Here is a 21164-nt window from a genome sequence, read left to right as displayed (position 1 = left end):
GTACTCGCTGTAGTAACCCTCAAAAGGCAGTTTTCCTGCAGCAGTGTTGCAGCATTATCAGCTCAGCCTAAAGAGATCTTGGTGTAAGCATACACTGCCCCTTACAACAACTTGTGCTTCTCAATCAGTTTATATTTCAGTTTTTGCTTATTTTGCAGAGTTTGAAGCACACAATGCAAAGTTCACTGAATCTCTTTGTCTAATGTAGGTTAGGCCCTTATGTGCAAATGACCTGGAACTAAAAATAATGCCCATAAATAGGCTTTTCTATATATGAAACACAGCTGATGAGGAAGCAGACATGAACAAGGGTTGGTTTAATTAACGCACCTTAATTTCAAATAAATTAGATTTCATGTAGTACTATGTCTTTCTAGTTTAAAGCATTGTCACAAAGATGGGGCCAATTTCATCCAAAAACACGGTGAGGACTCCAGGGGAAAGTTGCACGAGGTCAGTCATTGTGCAACCCATTGCCCAGCCATACACAACGAATGTAAACACAGTAGAGCGGCTGATAGCACTCTGGACACTCCTTATGTGATTGCCGTATTTTTAAAGGGTTACTTTCTGAAACGAAGATGTTCCTTATGTTCCACATAATGACTGTAAAGTAAAATTGCCCAAACTCTTACATCATCCAGTATTATTTCTTTAAGTCTGTTTTTCCACAGTGTAGTCTCTCCTCTATCTTCAGATAACAAGTTATCTTTATGAGGAGTGACTGCACTGAGCGTCTTCCACGGTTGGGCAATAATTCAATATTATCGTTTATCATCTGTCACTGGTATCGTATCTGGGTTAAATTCAAATATTGTGTTTTTTTGCCGACTTAATGAGAACACAAATCTGTTACAAAATGAGGTCTGAAACGTTTGAGGGGGTAATATTTGAAACCTGGTTTTGATTTCATAGTATACTTTTGTTGGTTGCTCCATTTCCTTGTCAGTGAGAACTTTTATCCAGCCCAACAAGCCAGCGCCTATCGCACCAGTCTTTTATGTCTGATGGAGCCTGACTTTAAATTCTTGGCAAGCTCTCAGATACACAAACAATGTCCTTAGTAATTCCTCATGCTTCATTTTGCCTTTGTCAACACGACTGGAAAAGTAAAGCTTTTTCTCCCCCGTGTGGAGAAATATAATATTGCAGTTCATATTCTTGTATGGTGGCTGGGGCTGGGGCTGGGGATGGGGGGGGCATTGTGTTGCTGAAAAAGAAAGCAAATGTAAAAGCAGAAAAGTTCCGTTTCTTGGAAAAAAAAACGTGTGGTCCATCTGACTTGTAAATATAATCAGACCCCTCCTCTCTAGACGATTCTGATCAGTCCTACACTCATTTCTGTGCGGGTTGTTTTTGCTTGAAAAGTTAATAAACATCTCAAAAAGTTTACAAAGCTTTAACAAGTTTAACTCATTCGTGCATCTTATGTTCTCCCCCAGGTCTGAGCCTAACTCCGACCACTCAGCGCATAATTTTGACAAATACTAGAAAGTGGGCAAGAAGCTGAGGAGGGGGGGGGGAGCGGGAGGAGCCGAGGAGGGAGGGGCGGGGGGACCGCGCACGTGTGAGGCAGCAGTAGTTGGGGAGATCCGCGAGAAGGCACCCGCGCGTCCAGTGTCGCCGCCGCACACCGCGGGTGTCCCCTCCACCGGCCCGCCTTCCGGCACGGCGTCCGGCACCGCACCCCGAAGGCGCACCGACGGAAGGGGGAGGTGGGTCGCCCCCTTAAAGGGCGTTTAACATGCTTTTTTTTTTTCCTCTCAATTTCGTGACGTAGATAATTCTCAACCGGTCGACTCGAAGGAGCCTTTCACGCTTAACTTTTCAAGGCGGGGAAGGTTGCGCTATTGAGCCGCTTCGCCGATGGCTGTTGATTGTTGTTCCGGCGTTAAGCCGGCATTAAGCCGGCAGCCGAGGTAGCCGCAAAGCCGAATCGACGTCTTGTGTAAAAGGGACGGCCCGATATGACGCCTCTTGCTTCCGGAACGCCGGCATGCCGTGTAAAATCACACACTGGGGCGCCATTATGCCGCCTTTGTTTTGTTCAGTGTAAAAAAACAACAAAGTAACAAAACAAACGAACAAAAAACAACAAATCAAAGCCGGCGTAAAGACCAGTCCTCATTACACCGTTATTGCGGCGGGATCTCTGTATAAACGCCATGTGTCGGCGTTGGCCTAGCAAGGTTCCGGGCAGATTTAAAACAGATGGCGTGTTGAGCTTCTTTCCCCTTCCCCCTTTTCTCCCACGCTACATGGACGCCCCCCCTTGTTGAGCCATGTTTTAACCAATGAAATGCAGATTTTTATGAAATTGTTAAGAAATGTCAACATTGGCGCGTCCCTCAATAAGAAGGATACGAGACGTCGTCTGGTTTGGCTAGCACGTTGTTAGTGGTGTGAACTACTAATAAGACACGTTAGCCCCTAGCTAACGGATCTGACCCTTTAGCCGAGCGGTTAGTGATGTCGCCTTGTGGTGCAGTGCACCTCGTATCGAATCCCGCACCGGGCAAGAAAATAACCGGTTACAGTGGCAATACACAGGCTACTGTGGGCCGTAGCCAACGCCGAAACAACAACCTTCAGCGCTTTACCCTGAGCTCTCTGCCCTCCCAACTCGCGTGTCTCTCAAGGGTCCGCGGTGGTGTAGCGGTTTAAGCATCGTCTTTGTGTCGATGCAGTTGCCCACTGGGGAGCCGGGTTCGCGGCCCGGTCTCGTCAGATCCGACTATGGCCGGACTCCATGAAGCAGCAATCATTGGCAACGCTGTCTTCGGGAGGGGGGTGGAGTCGGCTTGTGTTCGTCACGTGACTGCGTCTCTGTGCGTGTCGGAGAAAAACAGTGATTCGACCTGGAGTCGCCTTGTCACGAAAGTGGGGAGGCGGTCTCCCTCGAGACTGCCGGTCGGAGAGATGCAGTTGGCGAACGCATGCAGTACGAGGGTGGGTGATTGAATTAAAATAGGGATCGATTGGCCACTAAATTGGGAGAAAAAAGAGAAAAATCAGAAATAAATTTAAAAAAAAACTCGCTTGTCTCCCGTTTATCATCTAACTCCGCTCGCCGGAACTAACAGGAACAACAACACAAACATTCTCCATAACGCTCTGGCAATTACAGGTACGCGTTTCCCAGTCCAGTCCTCAAGGACCCCCTATCCTGCAGATTTTCATTGTAACCCTGCTTGTACCTACTCAACCAATCATCTCACAGCACTTAATTAGGCAAGGTGTGCAACGTCTGACATAATTTATTGCTGATTGGTTGAATAACTACAAACAAGTAGCTATTCAGGGTTGCAAAGAAAATCTGCAGGTAGGGGGGGGTCCTTGAGGACTGGGTTGGGAAACGCTCCCACAGCCTTCAACCATACAACACGCTCATTGACATCCCAGAAACCCCAGCAACCGCAACCAAGTCAAATACCAACATGTCACCCAGTCCCTTACAATATTAACACCAGCTTCGATGTGTTTCATCACTGTACAGTCATATCATTTAGCTTACAGCTCCAAAAACTCGTTTAATGTTTTAAAGTATGAACAGTCGAACATTAAAACTTGGGACTATTAAGAGTCCTACATTTCGGAGAGAATTCATACCCTTTGCTATGACACTCAAAATTGAGCTCAGGTTCATCCTGTTTCCACCGATCATCCTTGAGATGTTTCTACATCTTGATTGGAGTCCACCCGTAGTAAATTCAATTGATCGGACATGATTTGGAAAGGCACACACCTGTCTATATAAGGTCCCACTGTTGACAGTGCATGTCAGAGCAGAAACCAAGCCATGAAGTCAAAGGAATTGTCTGTGGACCTCCGAGACAGGATTGTATCAATGCACAGATCTGGGGAAGGGTACAACAACATTTCTACAGCTTTGAAGGCCCCGAAGAGCACAGTGGTCTCCATCATTCGTAAATGGAAGAAGTTTGGATCCACCAGGACTCTTCCTAGAGCTGTCCGCCCAGCCAAACTGAGCAATCGGGGGAGAAGGGCCTTGGTCAGGGAGGTGACCAAAAACCCGATGGTCACTCTGACAGAGCTCCAGCGTTCCTCTGTGGAGATGGGAGAACCTTCCAGAAGGACAACCATCTCTGCAGCACTCCACCAATCAGGCCTTTATGGTAGAGTGGCCAGACGGAAGCCTCTGCTCAGTAAAAGGCACATGACAGCCCGCTTGGAGTTTGCCAGAAAGCACCTAAAGGGCTCTCAGACCATGAGAAACAAGATTCTCTGGTCTGATGAAACCAAGATTGAACTCTTTGGCCTGAATGCCAAACGTCACGTCTGGAGGAAACCAGGCACCTCTCATCACCTTGCTAATACCATCCCTACAGCGAAGCATGGTGGTGGCAGCATCATGCTGTGGGGATGTTTTTCAGCGGCAGGAACTGGGAGACTAGTCAGGATTGAGGGAAAGATGAATGGAGCAAAGTACAGAGAGATCCTTGATGAAAATCTGCTCCAGAGCGCTCAGGACCTCAGACTGGGGCGAAGGTTTACCTTTCAACACGACAACGACCCTAAGCACACAGCCAAGACAATGAAGGAGTGGCTTCAGGACAAGTCTGTGAATGTCCTTGAGTGGCCCAGCCAGAGCCCAGACTTGAACCCCATTGAACATCTCTGGAAAGACCTGAAAATAGCTGTGCAGCGACGCTCCCCATCTAACTTTACAGAGCTCGAGAGGATCTGCAGAGAAGAATGGGAGAAATACCCCAAATATAGGTGTGCCAAGCTTGTAGCTTCATACCCAAGAAGACTTGTGGCTGTAATCGCTGCCAAGGGTGCCTCAACCAAGTACTGAGTAAAGGGTGTGAATACTTATGTACATGCAATATTTCAGTTTTTTATTTTTGATAAATTTGCAATAATTTCTACAAAACCCTTTTCGCTTTGTCATTATGGGGTATTGTATGTAGATTAATGAGAAAAAAAGGGATTTAATCCATTTTGGAATAAGGCTGTAACATAACAAAATGTGGGGAAAGTGAAGGGGTGTGAATACTTTCCGGATGCACTGTAAGTTGGAGTCCCACTCTGCAATGAGCCTCAACGCTCACAGGATGGTTTGGGGGCAGAATGGGTGTGATTAGCCTGTAACTGGTTTTCTGTCGCTTGCCCTCGGTGACGAAAACCGCCCTTCCTGGAAATAAACAAGCCTCGTCATGTCACATGCGTGTCCCAGAATGCTCGCTGCTGCTCTAACTAAACGACATGCAGGTGTAACTTTTGGTTTCCCTGTGAAGAGTGAATGTTGTCTGACCAGTGTCAGTACTCCCCAGTCTGAAATGTTTGTCTGAGAGTAAAGATAGAAAAGATGGCGTTAAAGGAGGAAGACACCAACATGAGTATAGAATAGCTAGCACTGCTTGGGTACTTTTTTTTTCGTGACAATTGGAGGTTCATTAATGTACTTGATTTAGTGCACATTTTTGCATAGTAAATTAAGAAAAATTGTTTTGCATGTGTCAAAAGAACAACCGATTGGTGTAAGAACTGAAATATAAAAAATGTGGACAGATATGTGACCATAACCGGCCTCATTCATCAATCGTTCCTACACCAATTTGTTGTTACACACCCATGGAAGTTTTAGCCCTGAACTTTGTCTCACAGGCTAGTATAGGACCTGGGTAACCCCTGAATTTAGACACCAACTGGTTAACACTGGTATCTTTGGAAGCCTGGGTGATTGCTTGTTGCAATAGGTAGACAATAGATGTTAGATAGAAGGAATTACAAATACCCGGCAGGCTTTGCTACTGCCTGTCAGACAAAGTAGGGGGGGGGAATTCCATGGGTGTATAAGAATAAATTTGTACATACGAACGATTGATGAATGAGACCCAATATTGTGTTATATAATGTATTACATTCATACATGGACATCAAGGCAGCCATTGAACCCCCCCCCCCCCTTCTCTCTCCCTCTCTCTCTCTCTCTCTCTCTCTCTCTCTCTCTCTCTCTCTCTCTCTCTCTCTCTCTCTCTCTCTTTGTTCACTCCCTCCCACTCTCTACCCAGGAGCTATGATCAGATGAGTGTATCTACAGAGTGCACTTTCCGGACAGAGTCGGACTGGGACCCTCATGATGAATCCAGCTCTATGATCAGTTTCGACATGACTGAGCCAAACAACCCCCTCTCCCCCTCCAGGTCCTTTAAGGTCAGTCTGCTTATCGCCTTAAAGTCAACGTCTCATTTGTCCCGGTGGTACGTCATTGTTCAAGATGCTGATGTTTGAAAACAGAAATGTAATTCGCTGACTGTTTCGAACTCTTGTCATGCAGTCCGATTACCTTAAGTTATACAGTTGTTGGATGACTTTGCTTTTATACTTTGTGCATTATGTAGTTGAACAAACGTTTTATTCTGATTAACTTTTTGCACATTTACGTGTTGTTATTTTAATTTGAAAGACTCCTCAGTCATTATTTCATGATGTGCAAATGCAGGTCATTTTCTGCTTTACATCCTAAATACCCAAAGGCCAAGTAATAATCTTATTTTTCAAAAGTACTTTTAATCTAATTACTGACGTTGTTGCCATTACTGTACAGAGTTACAGCTACCATCTCCTTGGAATGAGATTGCTAATTGATAAGGAAACTGTTTAGGATGATTCCCTTATCAAGAGCAAACACTCTATTGTCATGAGCTTTATCCGGGGGATGTCACCTGCGTGGTATGGTTGTTAAGGTAAATAAACTGCTGAATAAGGGACACATGTTTTAACTTGACTTGGCCAGATATTGTTCTTCTTGAGAGAGTAAATCTTGTGATTATCCGATTTAAAAAAATTTTTTTTTTTTTTTTGTAACTCGCTGAAGTCAGATCGGTTTGTGGGACAGGGGAACTCTAATTAAATCAATCTCTTAATTATTTGGCACAGTTTATTTAATTTTGGTGACTATAAGGGCAGCTTTTTCATAGACAGCTGGAACTTGAATTATGGATAGATTGTATGGATGGATTGCACTAAAAATAGTACTTTACTCTTCTACTTTTCCTTATATTCTGTTGTCACTGGTGCCTACATTTCCAGTGGGACTTCCCCTATGTGCAACATCACAGATTCAGACAATAAACTTTTATCTATCATCTTTGCCTGTAGGGGGCAGACTATCTATCTGTATGTATGTACGTATGTATGTATCTATCTGTGTATCTATTCCAGTAGTCTTTGTTGTGTCGCATGTCTGTGAAAAGTATTTGTTGTGAGTTGTATAAAACAATGGCCTTAGATCCAAATGGTGCCACACCAGAATAAAAAGAGGACATGAGGAGGTTTTTGAACAACAGGATCAGCATTAATAGGAACCGCTACTCCTGAGGTTAGGGAGCTCTCTAATGCCCCTTTCCAACTGCATGGTACTGGCTCAACTCAACTCTACTCTATTTGACTCTACTCACTTTACTTTTTGGGATTTCGTTTTCCACTGCAGATGGTATCCCCTCACGGCGAAGCCCCGCTGGTCATTTGTGGGCATGTTTACTAGTTGTTGTTGTTTTTGTTTTTTTTAAAGATTTTATTTATATTTAAGTAAATATAAATAAATATACATATATTTATATTTTATTTATTTATTTATTTATAGTGGTATTTTCATGTCACTTTTTAGTATCGGCTCAGCTCACTTAGAACCTCGACGGAGGTGGTACCAAAAAAAAGTACCTGGTGCCAGGTACTATCCCTAACTTTTGCTCAACGGAAAACCAAAAAAAAGCAAGTAGAGTTGAGCTGAGTCGAGCCGCTACCATGCAGTGGAAAAGGGGCATAATAATCACGAGTAACATTTATTATCGTAGGATTAAAATCAATGAGTTAAGCTAGTGAAAGACACATTAATTGGATTTTGCGGGGTGATACAAGGCTAATGCTAGACTTCAGTGGTATTCCCCTGATGACACAAATGTGCATGGATGATTTAATGGAGGCAATTATCCTTTGGGGTCTATTCGTCTCTGGGCTATTTTCCATAGAATCGGACTTGTACAACCAGCTTTTCATGGTGCTAGTATTGACGGGAGAAGGAGTTAACTCAATAGCATTTAATATTTGTCAAAAGTTGTGAAATTCCAGGAATTAAGTCAGGTCCTATGTAGAGTGTTTGTCTAAAACCAAGATATTATCTTCCCAAATAAGAAGTCAATATACATATACACACTGAAAGAAACCCCCCCCCCACACACATTTTTATGACCTTTTTTCTTGTAGCTGTGAAGCTCCTTTGCCCTACAGTATTTGACAATGATTAACATCATATTAAATTGTCAGAAAGACCTGATTGGCTCATTTGTGTGTGTGTGTGTGTGTGTGTGTGTGTGTGTGTGTGTGTGTGTGTGTGTGTGTGTGTGTGTGTGTGTCCACCACAGATATAGTGTGTACATAGTGTATACTACAGGTCTAGTTGACAGATAAGAAAGTGGACCACAACGAACAGAGACTTGGCACCATTTCTCCACCTACCTGATAATGTCAGCCATGAATAACTTTGCTCGTTGCAGATGAGACCTACCTGTGGTTTAATGTGTGCAGGAAAGGGATTCAGCCATCTGTAATTACAAATGAGAATACAAATGCCGTATACTGTCTGTCTCCAAGGTCAGTATATTTGGTAATATGCTGAGGAGAAACTAGAAACACGCTGTGGATTTGGGAATGATTCAGCACATTTTGGAGGTATGAGAGTTTTGACTATGCATAACTTCAAGTAAAGTCATTGGATTGTGCCCATTTATCACTGTCCTCGTGTAAATGGCGGCTACCTTTCATTTTGTTTGGAGATGAACTACAAACTGTGTCTGTACCTGCTGTTTATTCAGTTAGATGTTTTGTTTGGGGGAAAGGAGCAATAAACTGCTCAGACAGGATTTTCTTTTTTTTTTCTTTTGTCAAAGGAAAATGGCCTGTTTGAAAGCACTCCCTCCAGGCAAACTGGAGAAAGAAATATATTATGGTTTACTATGACAGCACTGCGGAGTGACCTTTTCTTTTGGCTATCTTTAAATAAAGGTGAACTGGATCATATATTGGGTGTCAAAACAAACCGGTTTGAATAAAAGCACTCCATCTTAACTTCGGGTAACGGATCATGGCAATCCCCTTGCGCCCCCTTAACGTATCGTGTGTAGCTACACGTCATATATAATGTATAGCTTCAACCTGAAATATGAGTGTATTGTTCTTGCGTGATTCGAACTGTATCCCTCCCATCAGAGGGCACCGAAGGTAATAAATGGTCTATTGTAGTTTAGTATGCGGAAGTGTGGCGTTGTTGGTGACGAGGCCCATCCACAACCATGCATTTTACGTCGGCTTGTTAATTCACATGGTTGTTTGTTCACAAAAGCTCTTTCATACTCTTCTGCACAGCGCGGCTGGGATGCAAATGGAATCACGCCCTGAGCCAACTGCTTTGCTTAATGCAGGGCCACTTAAAGCTAAACACACACAGGTAGAGCCACACCACGCTACCTGTCCGCTGATGAAAGAGGACTGACGATAGTTTTATTTTAACATCTGTGTTCAAAAGTAGGGCACTGTGTTTCGTTTTCTTTCTTTTTTTTTTTTTTACAATTTAAACTTCGTGAGTTATATGGGGAATACCTTGTTCAAAGGTTACCCAACGCAGATAAAATATTAACTTCTGTCACCTGCCGTTTATGTGATGTATGGCTAGATTGGCTGTAGCACTCCCGAGGAATTAGTCTGGCAAGTCAAAATGGTATGTAGCTGTTTTATGTTTTGGGTGCTGGTCCGTGCATTTTGTCCTGAATTCTTTATTTCAACTTATTTAAAGACATGGGGATATTTTCTCATTGTGTCAGATAGCCAGTTTGCCTATTGGCTTATTACGACAGGCTATCTCTGGTCTATGATGTTGAGTGTTGTTAAAATACCAGTCTCAACTCCTGTGACAATATGAGAAGCCTCCTTAATATCATTCAGCTTCTGCAGGGGACCCTGCCCTTGTGCTTTCTGTTGATGCCGAGAAGGCCTTTGAACAGGTCGAGTGGTCTTATTTGTTTTATACACTGTAGAAATTTGACCTGGGTGATAACTTTGTCAACTAGGCCAGGGTTCTTTACAATTCTCCAATGGCAGCAGTTCTAACTAATGGGATGAGATCTAGCAACGTTCCTCTTCACCGTGGGAGTAGACAGGGCGACCCTCTTAGCCTGTTGCTCTTCGATGTTTCTATTGAGCCACTGGCTCAAGCAGTAAGGCAGAATGCTCTAATATCTGGTATTCTCATTGGAGAGAGGGAGCATAAAATTACTCTTTACGCAGATAACGTGTTGATGTTTTTATCAAAACCACAAACCTCTATTCCCTCCTGATCTAAGCCATTTCAGCATTTGGCAATCTTTCAGGGTACAAAATTAATTTAGCAAAGTCTGAGGTCATGCCGCTGGAGTCTCTAACATCTGTCCCAGGTCTGTCAGGGCCGTTTCCTTTCCATCGGTCACCCTCTGGTTTTGTTTACTTGCTTTGTTTACTTGCATATGGTCAGATGTTTAAGGCCAATTTCCCTCCTCTTCTCGATGCCATAAAGGCAGATTTCGATCGCTGGGCCCTGCTTACCTCGTTCCTGGCTTGGAAGGATTGCTCTCATTAAAATGAACATCCTGCCTAGATTACTCTACCCACTGCAAATGATCCCTATTTTGTTATCTAATAAGGTTATCAAAGTGCTCGAAGGCTGGCTTTATCTGCAGCAAAAGGAAGCCCCGGCTGAAGATGGCAAAACTCCAAATGGCTGGCTCTGATGGGGGCTTAGATGTACCAAATGTGAGACTCTATCAGTTAGAAGCACATCTCCGGGTGATAGCAGATTGGCTCAAATATGACCCAGCCTCAATTTGGCTCGACACTGAATCCTCTCAATCCAAATGCCTCTTGTGGAATTTGCTGTTTGTGAATAACTGTCAAGGACCTCTGTACTAACCCTATCACTTTAAGTGCAGTCAGAGCCTGGAGGTCCATCCATACTATATACGGCCGTGCTCATTGAACTTCCCCTCTTACTCCCATTCTGGATGGTCCGGATTTTCTGCCAGGCTGCCAAGACTGGGGCTTTAAAGCATGGTACAGTCAGGGGCTAAAAAAGCTAGGAGATTTATTCGATGGCCAGATGGCCATATGGCTAACAGAAAGATGATTTTTTTTTAAGATACTTGTAAATCAGACATTTTATCACTAAAGATACCACATCAACAACCATTAGTGCCACCTCACATGTAGAAAGGGCCTTGTCTCCACAAGTGTCCAAGAAATGCATTAGTGCATTTTATAAAGCCCTAAATTCCAACTCATCTCTAACTTCCCAAGCTATTAAGCAAGCCTGGGAGAGAGACTGGGGGATCTTGATTGACGACCCAGGTTGGCAGGAATTGTGGACCCATGCTATGGAAATATCTATCTGTAACCGAACCAAATCTACTCAGTTTAAAATTTTACATCGTACACATAACACCTGCTCTCAGAAACAAGATGGATGCTAATGTGTCTCTGCTCTGCTTCAGTGTAACTCTGAGAATGACAATTACACTCACTGCTTCTGGTCATGTGTGAAGCTACAAAGCTACTGGTCTGGTATTGTGGATGAACTGTGTGTTATTTTTGGTGTTCCAGTAAAGTTGGATCCTATGTGCCTCCTTCTTGGTCTGTGTTTGACACAGCCTCTTGTGTTTGACACAAGAGGCTGTTCAGTCTATTGACGTTTGCTGCTAGGAAGAATAGTTTGCTCTTTTGGATCGAGGATGTCACTCCAACAAAAAAGTCGTGACACATTCTTATAATGGAGTGCATTCCCAATGAAGACATTTCATGTATGCTTCACTCCTCACTGGGCGCCTTCAATAAAGTTTGGGACCCTTACTTAGAACATATTGGACCTACGCGCTCATCTTCCAAATTACAAGGGTTTCCTAAACTGGCCTAGCTGTCCCTGTACCGTTTCTATTGCAAAACCATTTTTCCTGTAACCTTGCTATTTGTTTACATAGTATTTATTTATTTGATGTTGCCTTTCGCTGTTGTAGGGGGTGGGGGGTGGTGAGGGTTGGGGATGGAGATAATGCCCACTGTTTTTTTTTTTTAATTTTGCTTCTTATTCTTACTAATTTTCTCATGTCATGTTTGAGCTGTTGTGTCCTGTGTTGTATATGAAAATGTAATAGATAGTCTTAAAAAAATACCAGTCTCAGATCTGAATACAGATAATGTATAAATAGAAGGAAAAAAATAGAGTATCCCGTGGCAGTGCTCAGTACTGTATTCCATTGAATGATGCCTCATGGACCCAAGCCTTTATGGTCATCGTGTTTTCCGCTGTTCTTACATGAACACTTCTGATAGCTTGTTTTTTGACTTTGCAATCACTGAAATTTCTCAATACTAGTTGTTTTATTTTTCTATCGCTTCTTTACTGCTTGTTCCGTTACACTGACGCTGTTTATTTTCTCTGACCTGTGATGCATTTTGTAAATGCTACCTATGAATATATTAATGGATTATGATTATTAATGCGCGTGGCATGGTGGCACAGTGGTTAGCGCGGTCGCCTCACGGCAAGAAGGTCCTGGGTTCGAGCCCTGGGTTAGTCCAACTTTGTGGGTCATCCCGTGTTGTCCTTTGTGTGGAGTTTGCATGTTCTCCCCCTGTCTGTGTGGGTTTCCTCCGGGTACTCCGGTTTCCTCTCACAGTCCAAAGACATGTAGGTCAGGTGAATCGGCCATACTAAATTGCCCCTAGGTATGAATGCGTGTGTGTTTGTGTGTGTGTATGTTGACCCTGTGTGATGGCCTGGCGGCCTGTCCAGGGTGTCTCCCTGCCTGCCGCCCAATGACTGCTGGGATAGGCTCCAGCATCCCCACGACCCTGAGAGCAGGATAAGAGGTTTGGATAATGGATGGATGGATGGATGGATTATTATTGCTATTATTCAATGTCAGTTTCCCCCTTTTGAGTTTTTTTGTATCAGTTGTTTGACTGGTCTATGTTTGACTTGGTGTAAAAATTTAAAATGAAAGTCATATTACACTGAATCCATGTTCATGAGATACACAATGAAGTGTTTTTCCCACATTGTTACATTAAAATTACTAATGGAAAAAAAATTGCTTTCATGATCAGTTTCCCGATTCTATTTTAATATCCTTGTATGCAGAACAGAAAACAGCAGGTGGCTTATCTGCTCTCCCCGCCTGAATATTTATCTTTGCATCTGCTTCCTGTCTGTCTCCTCAGAGCTCAGAAGAGAAGAAAGGCGTGTTGGACCGCATCAGCAATTTCTTCAATACCAAGAGAAAGAGAAACCCAACGAGGCAGTCATTGGATGCCTCCAGCGATGCATCTCAGTCGGACAGCAGCACCCCGGTCTCCCCTTTGTCTCCTCACCCCCACCAACCTCTAGGGGAAGATGAGTCTAACACTCCGACTACTTCCCGAAGACACATTGATGTAACCGGACCAGTTGTGACAAAGTTACCCTCCCGGGAGGGGGCAAATCATGGCATCAGCTCCAGCCCAAGTGTCACAAGCCTGGCGTCTCTCTTGATGGACAAGGGAGAGCTTCCATTTGCACACAGTGACAGCTCTAGCAGAAGCAGCGTGAGGGAAGTGACAGTGTGCAGGGTGAGCTCCGCCAAAGACAGGAATTCTGGAGATGAGACTCCCACCCCTACTGACTTCCCAGCCTCCTCATCTCCGAATGCTGCTTTGAACCCAGAACCTGGTTTTGTAGAGTCTGTGGTGTGTGAGGTAAGCAGGAGGCTGCAGGTCGATCTGGAGAAAAACATCTTACAGAGGGAAGCGGTTCCTGAAAAGGAAATTGATGCAGAACACACCAACCCAAAACCACTCGATAGCCCCCCATCGAAGGCATGTGAAGCCCCGAAATCACGCAACCTCCTCTCAATTATCTTCAAATCCAAGACCTCTCTGAAACTTGGAGAAAAAGGGAAAAGCACAGCTCAGGTGGGGGAGACATCAGTTACCCATTCTTCCTCTTCCCCCAACTCAGCTCCTCCCATCCAGCCTAAGGATTCTGCAGATATGGAGAGGATAAACTCAGGATCCATGAAAAGGGCGTTGAATTTGGCCAGCAAAACTGTACCTGCTGTTTGCAGCACACCAACTGATAGAGAAGAACAATCCAGGGGCACTTTTCCTGCAGAAATTCACAAAGCAATATGGGTGGAAACACACCTGGACAAAGAGGAGGGTGAGAGTGAGAGGGACGGAAAGGGAGAAAAGGAGGAGGAGGGCTTCAGAGCAGACTCACCTCCCGTGCTGGCCGTACCTGCCACAGTGATTCCCGTGGAGGGTTCAGTCACTGACTACACTCTGGATAGTCCTTTCACCGCCTCGGAGACCTTTGCAACTATTGGAAGGGAGCCAGCGTTGGCCATCTCCACGGCAGCGACTTCTGGGGAGTTTCAAACAAAGGCTTTCAACAGTGCAGACCTGCCGCAGCCGGAGACAGTTTTTGCCAAGAAGGTGTATGTGTGCCCAGAGCTGAATGTGGACGAGGATGAAAAAGCAGAGATAGACCCAGGGTGGGTCAGCGGCAGCAACACTTTGACTTCAAAAACTTCTGAGGAAGCAAAGGTTTTACTGTGAGTATCTGTCTCTTAATTTTTGGTGGGGGTTTTTTTTGGTAACAACTGCTTTGATCCTGAGAGAGAGAGAGAGAGCGAGGGGGGGGGAGAAGAAGAAAGACAGAGGCTTGCATGCAACCTGAGCTCTAAGTTCCCATGTCTCTTTGTGTCAGAGGAGAACAAAACAGTTCTTTTCACAGCTTAAACCTTAAAGTGCACTGAGTCACTGAAATGTTAATCTATAAAACAAAATTGCTATATACACCATAAGTCACTTCCTTGATGGTATTTTATATAGTTACCAGCAGTGAATCAAGTGAGTAATTTATAACTGCTCATAATTACTTTCATTTCCATCAGATTATAACTGAAATAGAGGTCACCATTGCTGTGCTGACCAATGTTATCTTTTCTTTGACACTATCTGTATTAGTCGGTCATAACAGCACTCGTGACTGCAACCTGAGGACTTAGTTGGATTTAAGGGAATTGACATAACATAACATAACCCGATCACATTGTTTTGGAACAACAGTAGGATCCATGGTGTATGTCATCAGTGATTTAGGAATGGGAATGTGTAGGTAAGTACATGAATGGGTTAGCCTTTCCCCCTCTACGGAGAACATACACTTTATACTGTTGGCTACTTCAGTGGATAAATTTAACCGCAGGGCAGGGACATTCCTGGCAAATGCTGTAAATGGTTTTGTGCATAGCTGGGTGTTATGGCTGAACAGTGTTTTTCTTTGTTTTCATTTTCACCTGGGTGAAAGTGGAAGAAATGCCCTTGACAATGAGCTTAAGTTTTAAAACAAAGTTTAGACTGCCCCGTAGCAACACATCATATCGTTATCAGAATATTAAAGATGTAATGTATTATTACTTCCTCACAAGTCTTTTGTGTGGCAAGTGGGTATTTTTTAAGATGCACCTTGCAGTAAAGCTTTTTCTGATTTTTTTTTAACGTCTTTCATTTTACTTCAAGTATTGCCTACTAAAAGTTCACTATGTTTTAGGTAGTACCCTGTATTTGTGCTTGCAGTGACACTGCTTTATTCTGATGACATCAAATTGAATTACTATCTCTCTCTCTCTCTTTTTTATTTCCCCACACTCTCACTTTCGCTATCTCTCTTGCACTCTCAGAAAACCAGCCTTCAAAAACATAAGTGTAGCGCTAGAGGAACCAAAACATGAACCTTTCCTTACAACAGATGACTTCACAGGCTCTGACACAGACAACCATGTGCCTTTAGCCACAGAAGATTCACCAAAGGTGGATTCTGAGAACTTTGACCTCAATAACGTCTCAGCAACCTTAGACATGCCTCGTCACAAACCAAAGCTGCAAGTCAAGGAGTCAGGGGTGATAAGCCAGGGGACTACCCAGACCACGCCTCCTAAACAAGGGCCTAAAACATCAGTGGAGCATAGGTCGACCACAGCAAGTCAAGCAAAGAGCCCATCGACAACAGCTGGAACTAAGGTAAAAAATATCCCAGCAGCAAAAGGGAAGGTTTTTACTGAGAGCACAAAAGTGGCAACTTCCAGTGATGCTCAGCGGCAAAAGGAACATAAAGATGAGAAAATGGTTTCATCATCACTCAAAATAAAAGACAACGCCATTCCAGGAAATACCAGTCGGTCATCTGGTGCAGGCAGTTCAAAGTCTAGAATTCCCACAAAGTCACCAACAGATACAGACACGAAATCACCAGTGGCACCAGATAAAAACTCAGTTGCGGATGTGTCTGGGTCAGTAGTCAGTTCAAAAACACAGAAACAACCTAAATCCAAAGACTCACTGAAAGATCCAACTGATGCAAGCCAAGTTGGCAGGAAACCTGGTTTTGATGAAGGCAAAGGGGGGAAACCTGTTTCTGGGGAAATTTCCACCACCAAAGCACCATCCAGGGCAATAGCAAAGCTTGCCAAAGAAAAGGAGAGGGAGGACATTAACTCTTTGAAACTGGTCAATGGACTGGAGAAAACTCAAGAGAAGAGTAAAAAAATAACCCAACCAAATGACAGAGAAAACCAGGATGTCAAAAAGCAAGGTCAGACACCTATAGAGAGCAACGTGTCCTTGATACCAAAGAGGCGTTTGCCCATTTCATCTCCTACAAGGAATAGGAATGACAGAGCACCTCAAACAAGTGGTACTGATAGTAAAAAGATTCCTGCCGGTCAAGCAGAAAAATTTATGAGCTCTAAATTATTCAGGCCAACAAGTCCAGAGCAGCAAGAATGTACAAGTCCTTCGGAAGAGCTTGCTGGCAAGATACTTCCCTGTGATTCTGAAGTTCCTGGGAAAGGTAAGAGAGCACAATTATCATTTGTGATCAACTGCTTTCTTGTTTGTCAGTAATTTTTTGCTTTGGTGATATTGGATTGTTTAGTTGAATTTTCCCCCCAAAACATGGAAAACCTTGACAATCTGAACATAAGAAAAATCCTAGGTCTCCCCCATTGTCAATAAATGAAAGACAATGTGGACTCAGTTCGCACTGAAGATTAGAGAAATTCTATTTCAACTGCTGGTCTTTGCCTCAAATTATGCTCAACTTGATATAAAACCCACACCAACAGTCTTCCATTCTTTAATTAGAGAAGCTCTGGGTTTTGTCTGTTAATAATGTTAGAAATAAATGACTTACAGTCCCTTCCTTGGGGACAGTTGTTCTTTTAAACAATTGGTGATCATTATAAGATAATTGTAAAAAAAAAATATACACTACCGTTCAAAAGTTTGGGATCACCCAAACAATTTTGTGTTTTCCATGAAAAGTCACACTTATTCACCACCATATGTTGTGAAATGAATAGAAAATAGAGTCAAGACATTGACAAGGTTAGAAATAATGATTTGTATTTGAAATAAGATTTTTTTTACATCAAACTTTGCTTTCGTCAAAGAATCCTCCATTTGCAGCAATTACAGCATTGCAGACCTTTGGCATTCTAGCTGTTAATTTGTTGAGGTAATCTGGAGAAATTGCACCCCACGCTTCCAGAAGCAGCTCCCACAAGTTGGATTGGTTGGATGGGCACTTCTTTGAGCAGATTGAGTTTCTGGAGCATCACATTTGTGGGGTCAATTAAACGCTCAAAATGGCCAGAAAAAGAGAACTTTCATCTGAAACTCGACAGTCTATTCTTGTTCTTAGAAATGAAGGCTATTCCATGCGAGAAATTGCTAAGAAATTGAAGATTTCCTACACCGGTGTGTACTACTCCCTTCAGAGGACAGCACAAACAGGCTCTAACCAGAGTAGAAAAAGAAGTGGGAGGCCGCGTTGCACAACTGAGCAAGAAGATAAGTACATTAGAGTCTCTAGTTTGAGAAACAGACGCCTCACAGGTCCCCAACTGGCATCTTCATTAAATAGTACCTGTTAGAGCCTGTTTGTGCTGTCCTCTGAAGGGAGTAGTACACACCGGTGTAGGAAATCTTCAATTTCTTAGCAATTTCTCGCATGGAATAGCCTTCATTTCTAAGAACAAGAATAGACTGTCGAGTTTCAGATGAAAGTTCTCTTTTTCTGGCCATTTTGAGCGTTTAATTGACCCCACAAATGTGATGCTCCAGAAACTCAATCTGCTCAAAGAAGTGCCCATCCAACCAATCCAACTTGTGGGAGCTGCTTCTGGAAGCGTGGGGTGCAATTTCTCCAGATTACTTCAACAAATTAACAGCTAGAATGCCAAAGGTCTGCAATGCTGTAATTGCTGCAAATGGAGGATTCTTTGACGAAAGCAAAGTTTGATGTAAAAAAAATCTTATTTCAAATACAAATCATTATTTCTAACCTTGTCAATGTCTTGACTCTATTTTCTATTCATTTCACAACATATGGTGGTGAATAAGTGTGACTTTTCATGGAAAACACAAAATTGTTTGGGTGATCCCAAACTTTTGAACGGTAGTGTATATATATACTATAGTTGTGTTTTGGGTTGGATTTAATGTTATTTATGCCCGTAATGTGGTGAAACCTGTTTTAAGCTGTTGTTTTGTTGTGCTAAAGGATTTTGTTGTATTTCCATCAGAAACTAAGCTGTGCAAACCGCTCACCAAAGGGAGCGTTAGCCATGAGGAGAATGACATGCCCACCTGCCACTCTCCACATCCCCCTAAACCAGAGAAACCAGCCTCATTAAAGCTTGGGAAACAGAGTGACATCTCATCAACCACCAATAAACAAAGCCAAAAAAGTCCTTTGAAGGATTCAAACAATCCCTCATCTTCTATAAGTAAGCTTCCCATGCGGCACCAGAAAAGGCCTAATAAGGTAAAACCGGCAAAAATTCAAGAATCCTCAACTGGTAATTCCACAAGCATAATGACATTGGAGCAGCAATCTGTACACGAGGATACTAGTCATAATGCTAACACAGCAGCAGCAGCTATAAAACCCATGGAGACTGTTTTGTCAGTGGTCATAGAGCTGCAAGACCCAATGAAGTGTAAGACCAATGATGACAAATTATCATCTCAGTCTGAACCAGCATCTCTGCATAGAGGTGAATTGCCTGTCAATAGCTCCTCAGTGAAAGAAAAAACAGAGTCAAAACAAATACCCACCATTTCAGGTAGCTGTGAAACTCAAACAGAAAAAACAACAGGCATAGAAACAAGCAGAGATCAAATACCAGTCGCTGAAGCAAGCAAAGCACATACTTGTGCCCAGGAAGAGGAACCTGAGGCTAAAGTACAACCAAAATCTGATTCTGAAAAAGACTCCACAACACAGCAACAAGAAAAATTTTTACAAGCAGAATCCTTCCACAGCAAAGAAAATAGCAAGATCATGCCAGAGATACCCCAGCCAATAAGTAACATGAACCTGGATTTAATTCAAGAGAAAAGCCTTTCTGAGCCAAACCCTGTTGTGTTAGCCCCAGACATAATACTTGCCCATGAGGATGTAATGGATATGCCAGCTAGACCTGTGGTGACTGATAACATCGACTATCATATCAAACCCCAACTGGAACAGAAAACTGTGGCTTTGAGTGATGATTTCCCAATAACAACAGATGAACTTTTGTCAAAAGAAGGTGAAATTAACCAAAGTAATCTGCCTGCTGAGCTGTTTTTAGGCAGACAAGTTGCTGATGAGAAAAAGCCAGTTTCAGCAGTGCCTAATACAGCCCCAGATGTTCCAGACAATGAGAATAGGTTTGAGGCAAAGCAATCAACATTGACTGGACCATTGGAAATTTCACATGATTTATCTCAGGTTCAAACCACTGATGCAGTTGTTACACATGATAGGCTCCCCCATAATCTAACCATAAATTTAGTAACAGATAGTGAGGTACAGAGTAAAGGCAGAGTGCAAACTGAGATTCTAACTGAGGCTGTGGCTGTTGTGAAATCTGTACAGGGTTTAGAGAGCTCATTGAACAAAGAGCCTCATTCACAGAGGAAGAATTTGGCAGAAGTATCTGAAAGACTCAAGAAAGGCGCAAAAGAAAATGAAAAATGCAATAAGGAGTCAATGGAAAGCACTGACTCCAAGACCATGATCATTAAAGGAGAAAAGAAAGGGGTCAGCAAACCAGAGATCCATCATCTGAGGACTTTTGATCGATCACCAGAGGCCAAATGTCTGAACTGTGACCCAGAGCAGGAACTACAGACAGTAGACACAAAATCCCTCAAAGAGAAGATGATGGAGGTGGGGCAAGCTCAAACATTTGATGGACAAAGTGAAAATCCTGACAGTGGGGTTCACACAAAACAGAAAATTAAGACGATCTCAAAAGAATACAGAGAGAATGAAAATAAAGAGACAACCCAAGAGGATCAGCGGGTGAAGGTGTCAAAGACAGAAAATAACCAGGAATCCAAGTCAGTATTTGCAAAAGATGACAGGTTAAGGGACAATGGTGCAGAAGGAAACAAACATGAAATATATTTCAAAGAGAGCCCAGTTCCACAAATGGATTCAACACAAGAGCCAGAAGCTATAAACATGGAATCCAAGAGGGATGAGAATATCAAAAAAGAGGCTCAAACAAATGAAACCTCAACAAAGGGTTTGGTGACTAGTACGACAACAGAAAACACTGATCTCAAAGTTAGTATCAAACAAGATCTCAAGCCCACAATCCCTCAAGATCAAGATGGAAAGGAGGCTACAAAATCAGAGAAGCCGTCTGATCCATCACTAGAAGACAAAAGTTCAAAGTCTGATTCACAACAGAAACCAGAGATGGTAGACACAAAAGTTACTAAGGAAAAGAAGAAAGAGACAGAACAAGTAGAAAAATCCAGCGTTGATGAAAAATCTGTAACTGTTATGAATACAAAACAGAAACCTATAATCCATCTAAAAGAAAGAGCCAGAAGTGAGGATACAACACAAGAAGATCATCAGATGAATGCACCAAAGTTGGACATGGTAACAGAACCAAAAATCAGTTTTACCGAAAATGAGAAGGTGAAGGAAAAAGATGTACAAGAGAGAAGACTTAACTTTGTTTCAAATGAAAGCACAACTCTCAAGACAGACTCAACATCGGACCCAAATG

The 21164-nt window shown here is 42.9% G+C and overlaps 1 protein-coding gene across 1 annotated transcript; it reads left to right on the top strand.

Moving 5' to 3' along the window:
- The first annotated feature begins 1629 nt into the window (after window positions 1–1629).
- On the top strand, window positions 1630–20804 carry LOC130125975 (uncharacterized). Its single transcript, XM_056295351.1, has 7 exons — window positions 1630–1715; window positions 6039–6180; window positions 13270–14639; window positions 15771–16939; window positions 18675–18916; window positions 20015–20308; window positions 20751–20804. Exons 2-7 carry the CDS (start codon window positions 6052–6054, stop codon window positions 20802–20804), a joined length of 3258 nt encoding a protein of 1085 aa, XP_056151326.1. The 5' UTR covers window positions 1630–1715; window positions 6039–6051.
- Window positions 20805–21164: the final 360 nt, after the last annotated feature.

The sequence above is a fragment of the Lampris incognitus genome, chromosome 16 (assembly GCF_029633865.1).
Source record: "Lampris incognitus isolate fLamInc1 chromosome 16, fLamInc1.hap2, whole genome shotgun sequence".
Lineage (NCBI taxonomy): Eukaryota > Metazoa > Chordata > Actinopteri > Lampriformes > Lampridae > Lampris > Lampris incognitus.
The sequence above is the reverse complement of the archived record's forward strand: the minus strand, read 5'-3'. Positions and strand labels throughout refer to the sequence as shown.